At 42.8% G+C, this 12562-nt stretch overlaps 1 protein-coding gene across 2 annotated transcripts in view; it reads right to left on the reverse strand.

Annotated features, from left to right (window-relative positions):
* Positions 1 to 12562, reverse strand: part of kif16ba (kinesin family member 16Ba) — a 133120-nt gene that overhangs the window by 5604 nt on the left and 114954 nt on the right. For both annotated transcript variants that reach the window (XM_072581525.1, XM_072581524.1), the window contains one exon: positions 383 to 466. In XM_072581525.1, the coding sequence (XP_072437626.1) occupies positions 383 to 466 (84 nt within the window). The remainder of the gene's footprint in view (positions 1 to 382; positions 467 to 12562) is intronic.

A 12562-nucleotide genomic window follows, 5' to 3' on the forward strand; every position in this document is an offset into this window, starting at 1 on the left:
TCTGCAGATCCTGCCAGACCTGATGGGTTTCTCCAGCATATTCTGATTTTATTTCAGATTTCCCACATCTGCAGTATTTTGCTTTTATACAAGTAGTGATCTGATCAGTTACATCATTATCTTAAATGATGGTATTCTATCCTAATTTAAATTTCCATACATTTCAGCTCACTCTTGCCTGCATCCCAACTTGCAACAAGTTCTGTTCGCCCAACCCCTATGGTCTTTGATCTACAGACAGGTTACTTCTGTTGTTTTTCTGTGCTTACTGAAAACAATTGGTAATGCTTTTTGAGTTGGACTGTAGCAGTGTTCAATGTTGACTAGAGTAATTTGAACTTAAAAAAAGGGTTGTTACATTTGGATAAAATCTAAACAATACCTCCAAGTGGCATCGTCTCTCAGCAATCACTCTTTCATCGCGGTTACCAAACAGCTTTTTGGGAGGGAATTCTAGACCGCCAATCTGGAAAATGAAAGGAACAACGTCAGTCTTAGAGTCATAGAGTCATGGAGATGTACAGCACGGAAACAGACCCTTCGGTCCAACTCGTCCATGCCAACCAAATATCCTAACCCAATCTAGTCCCACTTGCCAGCACCCGGCCCATATCCCTCTAAATCCTTCCTAGTCATTTACCTATCCAGATGCCTTTTAAATGTTGCAATTGTACTAGCGTTCACCACTTCCACTGGCAGCTCAGTTCATACACACAAGACCTGCTGCATGAAAAAGTTGTCCCTTAGGTCTCTTATATATCTTTCCCCTCTCACCCTAAACCTATGCCCTCTAGTTCTGGACTTCCCCACCCCAGGGAAAAGACTTTGTCTATTTATCCTACCCATGCCCCTCATGATTTTATAAACCTCTATAAAGGTCACCCCTCAGCCTCTGACGCTCCAGGGAAAATAGCCCCAGCCTATCCAACCTCTCCTTATAGCTCAAATCCTCCAACCCTGGCAATATCCTTGTAAATCGTTTCAGAATCCTTTCAAGTTTCACAAAATCTTTCGATAGGAAGGAGACCACAATCGCACACAGTATTCCAAAAGTGGTCTAACCAATGTCCTGTACAGCCGCAACATGACCTCCCAACTCTTGTACTCAATACTCTGACCAGTAAAGGAAAGCATACCAAATGCCTTCTTCACTATCCTATCTACCTGCGACTCCACTTTCAAGGAGCTATGAATCTGCACTCCAAGGTCTCTTTGTTCAGCAACACTCCCCAGGACCTTACCATTAAGTGTATAAGTCCTGCCAGGATTTGCTTTCCCAAAATGCAGCACCTCGCATTTATCTGAATTAAACTCCATCTGCCACTTCTCAGCCCTTTGGCCTATCTGATCAAGATTTTGTTTGCCAAAAATTAAGAAAGCATTAAAAAACTAAGGAAGCAATTGCAGACATCTGATGCAGGGTACAATATTCTCACCCTATCATTCAGGGCACACTTGCATATGGTTTTTTTCCCCCCAAGATGGTGGGGCCGAGCCCAGGGCTCAACTGCTCCTATCGGCTTTCTCCTTCTTTCTGCCCATTTTTTGAAAAAAATCTTTTTTCCTTCACTTTCTTTTAAGCCCACGGTGGCAGCGGCAACAACATCAAGATGAACCAGACACAACTTCGCTGCAGCCTGGGGTTTCCTGACGTGATGGTCTTTTCCTCAGTGTGGAAGTCTCCTTTATTTTCAGTGTCCAGGTACTCCTACAGCCCAACAGGGGGTCTCATCCAGGAGTCTTGGTCTTGGCTCAGCATGGTGGTCTGCTTTGGCGGTGGGCCCTGGCCTAAATCCAGTGGCCCAGCATGGTGGTCTCATCCCAGCTGCAATGTCTGGTATTCCATTGTTCTTAAATCGGCCTTCCCCGAGCCCAGGAGCCGTTAACTGAACTGTGATAGACTTTGTCTTAATTTTACTTATTATTATTATATATGACTTCTATCATTAGAAGTGGGGGGGCGACTTGTAAAACTTTTCACTGGATTTTTCATGTAAAAGTACATGTGACAATCAATTTCCATTCTATTCTGAAGACAACAGATAAGTTGCAGAAATGGCTGAAATGGCTTGATTTTACCAACTGTAATTTTGAAAATGTGTGAGTGGATCTAAACAGTATTTCCAATAGAGGTGATTAAGAACAAAAATCTTAGGATTTTTCAAATCACTGTAGTTCAAATCCCAAATCATAATATTCAAAATAAAGAACAACAGAATCCACTAAAATAGAGAAACTAAGACTTCTGGATAATGGCTAAATTTTACTGCAACAAACTATTTTCTTTTCGCATTCTAAACTATAGAAGGAGTATTTACGCTCACATACTCGACAGAATGACAATCCATACAACAAATGGAACTGCTGTTAGCTTCTAATGGATTCACATATTTGCCAGTTTCACCAAGTGGCTACATCAAGGCACTATCCTTAGATTTCAGAGAATTTCCCAAACACACAACCAGTAACTCAGTGGTTAGCATTGTTGCCTCATAGCACCAGGGAGCCGGGTTCGATTCCCACCTTAGGCGACTGGCTGTTTGGAGTTTGCACATTGTCCCCGTGGGTTTCCTTCCACAATCCAAAGATGTTCAGGACAGGTGAATTGGTCATGCTAAACTGCATATAGTGTTAGGTGCATTAGTCAGGGGGAAATATTGGGTAGGGGAATGGGTCTGAGTGGGTTACTCTTTGGAGGGTCAGTGTGGACTTGTTGGGCCAAATGGCCTGTTTCCATACTGTAGGGAATCTAATCTAATAAATGAATAAAAACTGTTCCAATGACTCTTCCCCTTTGAATGCTCCAGAATGAATCTTCCAGAATCTTTAGATAGCTGCAAGGGTGTGTTAGTTCACCTAGAGATCACCGCCTTCATCTATCTGGCTGTGGTAGCCCAAAAGATCAAGCAGCAACTTCCACCTCCTGGCTGCACAGAACTGTAGTCTATCTGGGGCATTGATTTATAGCTAAGCCTGTCACCTGAGTCAAACATGGCTGCTTCTGAACTCTTTCCAAAGCAACATCGAACATATTAGACTTGCATCTGGATAGAAATTCTAATAGCTATCTAAACTTCAGCTTTGAAGTAAACTGACAATTTACAGCACAACAATTTTCAGCCTGATATTTCCAATAGTTTTCTGGGACTTTGAGAGACTTGGGAGTTGACCACTCACTGTGAGTATAAGACCAGCAGTTCTGAAGAAGGGTCACAAATCATTAACTCTGCTTTCTCCCCACAGTTGCTAGTTTCTCTAGCAATTTCTGTTTTTGTTTCAGATCTTCAGCATCTGCAGTCCTTCATTTTAGCAAACTTAAGGACACTGCTGCCATTGTGATTAACCACAAACACCTTACAGCACTGCCCTGGAACACAATGTGGGCATCCCTTCAATGTTAACCAACCAGGACATGTTGTCAAGCAGATTTCAGGTGGTCACATGATCTCCTTTCCCTTTAACTTAAAATGAAAGACAGCTTGAAAACGTAACATCGGATAGCTCATTTTGATTCCCCAACTGAGGGGTTCAAAAAAATATAATAGTAATCGAGGTTTCTTGTGGCAACTAGAGGAGTCCTTGATTTCAGCCCAATCAATCCAATAGCACAAGGATCACCAATGAAACCGCAGTAAAAACAAGGAAGGATATCCATCCTATGTGAAAGAATCTGGAACAATGAGGCAGAAGGAAAGGGATGAAATGCACAGATCCCATCTATACAAAAATAAATGGTGTACTCTTGAGAGTTCATATATGATTTGACCGCAGCCTTTGTGGATAAATCACAGGCAAATATTACAAAATATAACTGAGGTTTCTGCAATCTGATTAAGTGCACTGCCTACATTTACTGCATGCACAATGGGTGGTTATTCTTGGCACATTATTTAAGTCTCATACTTTGCCAGGCTACTGGGGCTTTAGTGACTGAACACCTATTTTATCCTTATGAAGAAAGAAAGCCCACAAACTGAGTGAACTCATATTGTGGGGATCTTTAGCTGGGTAAAGAAAATTGTTGTAGAGAATCCTCTTGAGACAAGGGTTGAGAATTACAAGGAAAAACAATTAAGAGAGAAATACACTACACTATTTTTCCAATATGTGATGTACTGTGCCAAAGACATTTTGGTTATTATTGTTTGCACTGTACATAATGGCCTGACTCTTCCCAAAGGGATGAGAGAGAAAAGAAAGCAATCAGCAGAGTTACACTGATCCACTCAGTCACCACAATATAATATGATGTGTTTGGCCCTTGGTTCATAAAGAATGATACATTGCAATTGACAACTTGTCTACAGCTGTTGTACACACCTCACATCACTTGGTCAGAGTAATTCCATACAAGAATTACTAAATAGATGCACATGTTCCTGGCACTGTACATCAAAGAATGATGATAGATTCTCCTGTCTCTTGAGTGAATGAGTGTTCAGTAAAAATGAGAGGAATAACAAGACAACTTTACAGTCTAATCTGATGTCGTCGCTTGTATGACATTAGGCCACGTCTCAATTTACTCAATCGATTGCAAATACTGCACAAGCCGTCAGTGTTGGGGAGGCCAGGGCTTTGCACCTTGCTCGTTTGTCCTGAAGACTGTAGACTCTGTTTCGAATATCAAATTCGCTTTTCCAATTAGGTCTGCTCAAAATTCTTTGTTCCGCTGATATACTGGGATCCAGCGTGCAAGCCCCGAGAGTTCCTCTGAGATTGTCTTGCTATCCAAGTTTGGGATGTCCTGCTGTTTGAGTTTCTGTGTTGAGCTGGTTGTAGAGTACTGCTCTTAGTGTCCAAGCATGCTCCTTGACAGACCGAGTAGAGCTGAGCTCTGATTGGAGTATGTAGCACTCTGCATGAACAAAGGCAGAAAGAGATCACCTGGTTCATGAAACCTGACCACCGTAACAATGGACAGGTCAATATGGCCAAATACTTCACCCGTACCACACCCCACCCTGTTGAGTATGCCACGGACTCTTCATTCTGTAACTTTGTCAAATAGCTAAGCAAACATTATAGGCCAATTGCAGTATTTCTCAATATATCTCTTTTTCTGACTGGTATGTTGATTGTACAGTGTTTCATACAGAATGATTCTTTCAACATAATGGAGTATACTTACAATAATGTCTCAGTTAAACTGACAGCCTGCTACTCATTTGCAAATTACTATCCTTACTTTGTTCTCGATGTAACAAACATTTAACAGTGAAATGCTGGAGAGCAATTTTCTGAACTATTAGCAGAACTCCTGTGGTGTTGACGTGAGTCCTGTGGAGACCATAGCACAGATGTGATGTTGCAACTGTTTTCATAAGGCCATTGTTCTAGTAGTCACTATGGTAAGGAGAAAGTGAGGACTGCAGATGCTGGAGATCAGAGCTGAAAATGTGTTGCTGGAAAAGCGCAGCAGGTCAGGCAGCATCCAAGGAACAGGAGAATTGACGTTTCGGGCATAAGCCCTTCTTCAGGAATGACCAAAGTGTGTCCAGCAGGCTAAGATAAAAGGTAGGGAGGAGGGACTTGGGGGAGGGGCGTTGGAAATGCGATAGGTGGAAGGAGGTCAAGGTGAGGGTGACAGGCCAGAGTGGGGTGGGGGCGGAGAGGTCAGGAAGAAGATTGCAGGTTAGGAAGGCGGTGCTGAGTTCGAGGGATTTGACTGAGACAAGGTGGGGTGAGGGGAAATGAGGAAACTGGAGAAATTTGAGTTCATCCCTTGTGGTTAGAGGGTTCCTAGGCGGAAGATGAGGCGCTCTTCCTCCAGGCGTCGTGTTGCTATGGTCTGGTGGTGGAGGAGTCCAAGGACCGGCATGTCCTTGGTGGAGTGGGAGGGGGAATTGAAGTGTTGATCCATGGGGTGGTTGGGTTGGTTGGTCCGGGTGTCCCAGAGGTGTTCTCTGAAACATTCCGCAAGTAGACGGCCTGTCTCCCCAACATAGAGGAGGCCACATCGGGTGCAGCGGATGCAATAAATGATGTGTGTGGAGGTGCAGGTGAATTTGTGGCGGATATGGAAGTATCCCTTGGGGCCTTGGAGGGAAGTAAGGGGGAGGTGTGGGCGCAAGTTTTGCATTTCTTGCGGTTGCAGGGGAAGGTGCCGGGAGTGGAGGTTGGGTTGGTGGGGGGTGTGGACCTGACGAGGGAGTCACGGAGGGAGTGGTATTTTCGGAACGCTGATAGGGGAGGGGAGGGAAATATATCCCTGGTGGTGGGGTCCGTTTGGAGGGATATATTTCCCTCCCCTATCAGCGTTCCGAAAAGACCACTCCCTCCGTGACTCCTTCGTCAGGACCACACCCCCCACCAACCCAACCTCCACTCCCGGCACCTTCCCCTGCAACCGCAAGAAATGTAAAACTTGCGCCCACACCTCCCCCCTTACTTCCCTCCAAGGCCCCAAGGGATACTTCCATATCCGCCACAAATTCACCTGCACCTCCACACACATCATTTATTGCATCCGTTGCACCCAATGTGGCCTCCTCTATATTGGGGAGACAGGCCGCCTACTTGCAGAACGTTTCAGAGAACACCTCTGGGACACCCGGACCAACCAACCCCAACCACCCCGTAGCCCAACACTTCAACTCCCCCTCCCACTCCACCAAGGACATGCAGGACTCCTCCACCACCAGACCATAGCAACACGACAGTTGGAGGAAGAGCGCTTCATCTTCCGCCTAGGAACCCTCTAACCACAAGGGATGAACTCAGATTTCTCCAGTTTCCTCATTTCCCCTTCCCCCCCACCTTGTCTCAGTCAAATCCCTCGAACTCAGCACTGCCTTCCTAACCTGCAATCTTCTTCCTGACCCCTCCACCCCCACCCCACTCCGGCAGTCACCCTCACCTTGACCTCCTTCCACCTATCGCATTTCCAACGCCCCTCCCTCAAGTCCCTCCTCCCTACCTTTTATCTTAGCCTGCTGGACACACTTTGCTCGTTCCTGAAGAAGGGCTTATGCCCGAAACGTCGATTCTCCTGTTCCTTGGATGCTGCCTGACCTGCTACGCTTTTCCAGCAACACATTTTCAGCGCTAGTCACTATGGTAATCCAGGCTATTACAGATCCTTGCAAATTGATATTAATTAGGTTTTTCATTCATTTTAAATTGGTCATAAGAATCCAGGATAAAACATCCACAAGTTTGTTCCATCTTAAGATACATGTTTGTAAATATGAAAAAAAGTGACACCTGTGACCTGACAACCAGGGCTGGATCCTAAGCAGCCCATATCTGCAGGAAACATAGCAACTTAATAGTAGAAGAGGCTGCATAGCTATTTTCTAATCTATCTGCTCCAAGATGTTATTATTACACCTCTGGAGCAGGGGGACTTGAACTAGAGACTCCTGGCTCGCATGTATAGATACTACCACTATGTCATCAGCTCCCAGAGAGGTCACATATCAGTTTCTCTCCAATTCAGATGCAGGAAGGAACCCATGTCGGAAAATCACCTGTTCACCATATGTCATTAATGAGCCAATTGACATCAATGATCCAGGGCGCAATGGAATTCAGTGGCAGCTCAGGAATGAGTCTGGCTCTCAACATGGGTGCTGGGGAAAAATAAGCACTACCGCAGTAAGGCGGTTGTGTGGGGAAAAGAAAAAAAAAATAAACAGGAATGACGGGGTTCTGTTCACTCTGAGAAAAGGAAAAAAAAACAGGAGTGTTAGATATTCTGTTCACTCTAAAAAACAAAGGCTGGCTCTCCCATAGTTCCCCTGTTCAGCAAGCCCAGTCAGGATTGTCTGCTCTCTTTGGTTTTGGCAAGGGACGGGTTGCTGATTCAAATGCATTTACAGTTGGGCTGAGGATCCCAGTATCTAGGCGAGGGGATGGCTATTGAAAGCTACTCTCTTGCCCTTACTGCTCTGTGACTCTGACCCCATTCTCCAGAACAGCCACATACCAGTTTAGCTGTCAGTGTCTGACTGGCCAGCTGCTCTGTGGCTGGGAATAGCAGGATTTCTATCCCTGGTCAGTGAGTCTAGAACCAGGAGACACTGTCCCAGATGAAGGAACAGGTCATTTAAGACCAAGGTGAAGAGGGATTACTTCACTTAGAAGGTGGTGTTACTCTACCTCAAGGGGGGCAGTGGAAGCTCAGTAACTGAGCATGTTCAAGACACATCAACACACATTTGGAAATGAATGATAGAAGGAGATGCAAAAAATAGGGAAAAGTTGCATTGAGGTAGATGATCAGCCATGATCCGAATGAATGGTTTAACAGTCTTTGATGTGCTGAATAGCCTGTTGTCATTCCCAAGTATCTCCACTTGCAGAAGGAACTCTTGATCAATCACATGAGGCTGAAGATTTCCTGAATTGCATTTTCTAAGAGTTAGTAACCTTGCAGTCAAAGCAAATTAGTGAAGGAAGGTAGGAGAACCTCCAATACAGCACTGAATTACACTGACAGTGACAGCTACTCAATAAGGGAAACCATCGTGAAGCCAGTGGTGCCTACAAGTTGCTGCATTGCAGTAGTTCAGATGATATTAAAGCCCTGATTGTGCATCAGGAAGAAACGGAAAAGTGACCAAAGTCTTGAGATGGGAAAGAAATCCATCAGTACTTTAGGATCATGTAACAACTGAGGAAACAAAGGAAAAGAATTGGAATCTGACAAACTAATTTTGTGGATTCCAGTATCATTTCCATCCAGAATACTTATGTGATCGTGCTTGGTCAGGTAAAATATGAAATGAGGCACACTGATATGCAGATGCAGTGATTATAGGAAATAGCACTTTCGAGAAGCATAGGAAATTGCTTTCGACAATTCAAGTACATTTTTTTTCCAAAAAGCAATCAGCTTAGCATTGCCATTAAATAATGTTTGAAAAACATTTATTCGAACTGACAAAACGAAATGACGATCAGGAGTTGCTGCTATGTAATTGGTTGAGTCTGTTGACAAGATTGCACATGATATAAAACAAAATTCCGATTTTGAATTGTAGTGTTCATCTTTTTATTTTTGCAAATCATTACAAGACAAACCTCCATAATGATACAGCCACATCATATAGTCATACAGCACAGAAACAGACCCTATGATCCAATTCATCTGTGCTGACCAGACATCCCATTCTGACCCTAGTCCCATTTGCCAGCATTTGGCCCATATCCCCCTAAATTCTTCCTGTTCATACACCCATCCAGATGCCTATTGAATGTTGTAATTGTAGCCAGTTCCACCATTTCATAGAACAGTACAGCACAGAACAGGCCCTTCAGCCCGCAATGTTGTGCCGACTATTGATCCTCATGTGAGATAAACCTAATGTACAAACTCTCAATTTTCTGTGACCATATGCATGTCCAGTAGTCTCTTAAAATATCCCCAAAGACCTCGCTTCCACAACTGCTGCTGGCAATGCATTCCATGCTCTCACAACTCTCCGCTATACTTTCCGCCAAACAGCTTAAAACTATGACCCCTCGTGTTAACAATTTCTGCCCTGGGAAAAAGTTTCTGGCTATTAACTCTATCTATGCCTCTCACTTCCTCAATCCATACATGCACCATCCTATGCCCTCTACCTTTGGATTCCCTCAACCTCAGAAAAAGACCTTGGCTATTCACCCAATTCATGTCCCTCATGATTTTATAAACCTCTATAAGCATCAGCCTCTGATGCTTCATGGGGAAAAAAGCCCCAGCCTATTCACCCTCTCCCTGTAGCTCAACCTCTTTGAGCTTGTAAATCCTTTCTGTATCCTTTCAAGTTTAACACCATCTTCCCAATAAAAGGGCAACCAGAACTGCATTCAGTACAGGTTGTTCTGCTATAATGTGAGTTTTGTTATTGCTATTGATGAACTGGGGACATCGCTTCGAAAGTGTGAACTTTTAATAAGTGTTGGCTGTAATGCGATTACATCGTCAACACTTTAAGCACTGTTTAAGTGCGATTTTTCTATAACATTCTTGTGTTCCTCTATAACACAAGAATGCAACTGTCAATGTATAGAAGAACTTTCTGTATTCTAAAAGTGGCCTCACCGATGTCCTATAAAGCCGCAACATGACATCCCAACTACTGTACTCAATGTTCTGACCAATGAAGACAAGCTTGCCAACTGCCTTCTTTACCACCCTGTCTACCTGCGACTCCACTTTCAAAGAACTATAAACCTGCACCCCTAGGTCTCTCTGTTTCGAAACACTGCCCAAGACCCTACCATTAACTGGAGAAGTTCTGCCCTGATTTGCCATACCAAAACGGAACATCTCACATTTATTGTTATTAAATTCCATCCACCACTCCTTGGCCCATTGGCCCATCTTATAAATGTCCCATTGCACTGAGATAATCATCTTCACTGTCCACTACCCCCAATTTTAGTATCATTTGCAAACTTATTAACCATATCTCCTATATTCACATCTAAATCATTTGTATAAATGAAGAAACGCAGTGGACCCAGAACCGATCCTTTTATATAATCAAAGAGTAAATTTTTCTAGATTTTAGCATACTTCTATCAAGCAAAGGGAACATTATAAAGAACATTCTAATATCTGTGCTGTAGAAGCATTCCAAAGATTAAAGACATTTTTGTAACAGATATTTTAATAGGAGCCTTTGATAAATTGATATAATGCTCAATTTATTAATTCATACAAAGTCCTCAGAATGTCCCACGGAAGAAATTTCATGCAAATATTAATTGAATTTCCTGGCTTTGAGAGCAGAGGTAAAACAAAAAGGATGTCAATATTAATTTATCTTAAATTAAAGCCCCAGGTAAAACCTCTATGTAAGTATTTTATGTTTTCTCTCTTTCAGATACAAGACTAAACCAGATGGGGAAAATATGTAACAAGATAAACACAGTGTACTCAAACTAAGAACTAGCAACCCAAGTAGAATTATTCTCAATTTAACTAATATACTGTACTGGTCTTTATTTCAAACAGATGCTTCTTTGACCTTCTCCACCACAACCCTGTATATATAGAGCAAAGTTTAGTATTAAATTGAAAAAAATAAAAAGTTGCATGTTTCTATGGAAAATATTCCTCCAAATTTATTTAGAATCAATGTGTCACCCTTCCATCAGGACACAACTAAATTTTCACAATATCATGTTTTATTGTTTAATTAATAAATAAATATTTACCATTTTGGGTTACTGTTGCCACTGAAGTAATTTCAGGTCATACACAGAAATTTCACATGAATCTCCAAATGAAATCACCAATTTTCTGTTATGCAAGATTGTCAAGGGAGGTTAAGATGATTTGGATGGGAGCATAAGAGGTATAGTGAGTAAGTCTACAGGTGACACCAAAATTGGAGATGTAGTGGACAGCATTACCTCAGATTACAACAGAATCTTGATCAGATGGGCCAATGGGCTAAGAAGTGGCAGATGGGGTTTAATTCAGATAAATGCGAGTTGCTGCATTTTGGGAAAGCAAATCTTAGCAGGACTTAAACACTTAATGGTAAGGTCCTGGGGAGTGTTGCTGAACAAAGAGACCTTGGAGTGCAGGTTCATAGCTCCTTGAAAGTGGAGTCACAGGTAGATGGGATAGTGAAAAAGGCATTTGGTATGCTTTCCTCTATTAATCAGAGTATTGAGTACAGGAGTTGGGAGGTCATGTTGCGGCTGTATGGGACATTGGTTAGACCACTGTTGGAATATTGTGTGCAATCCTGGTCTCCTTCCTATCGGAAAGATGTTGTAAAACTTGAAAGGGTTCAGAAAAGATTTACAAGGATGTTGCCAGGGTTGGAGAATTTGAGCTATACGGAGAGATTAAATAGGCTGGGGCTGTTTTTCCTGGAGCATTGGAGGCTGAGGGGTGACCTTATAGAGGTTAATAAAATCATGAGGGGCATGGATAGGATAAATAGACAAAGTTTTTACCTGGGGTGGGGGAGTCCAGAACTAGAGGGCATAGGTTTAGGGTGAGAGGGGAAAGATATATAAGAGGGGCAATTTTTTCACACAGAGGGTGGTACGTGTATGGAATAAGCTGCCAGAGGAAGTGGTGGAGGCTACTACAACTGCAACATTTAAAAGGCATCTGGATGGATATATGAATAGGAAGGGTTTGGAGGGATATGGGCCAAGTGCTGGCAGGTGGGACTAGATTGGGTTGCGATATTTGGTCGGCATGGGTGAGTTGGACCAAAGGGTCTGTTTCTGTGCTGTACATCTCTATGACTCTGAGAAATTTGCACATGAAGCATTGACCCAAACTTTATTTGTTGTAATCCACTTAAATCTAGTCAACTAAAATTACCTTTGTAAAGAAATATTTTAAAAACACAGTGTGCAAGATGTCACAGTTCATAATCAGGCAACCAATCAGCAAAAATGTGTATTCAAACTGATGATTAAGGAACTTCCTTACAAGCATCTTTTCTTACTGAATGCAAATCTTAACTCCTTAGATTTCAACTGTAAGCACATGGGAAGCATAGCATCATCATGCAAAGTACACGTATACAATGCCAAAGGATTTTCTGTTGTGCACTTTGACTTCTTTCATGGGATATAGTTGCCACCTGCACGGGCC

This window comes from Chiloscyllium punctatum, chromosome 11 (assembly GCF_047496795.1).
Source record: "Chiloscyllium punctatum isolate Juve2018m chromosome 11, sChiPun1.3, whole genome shotgun sequence".
NCBI lineage: Eukaryota > Metazoa > Chordata > Chondrichthyes > Orectolobiformes > Hemiscylliidae > Chiloscyllium > Chiloscyllium punctatum.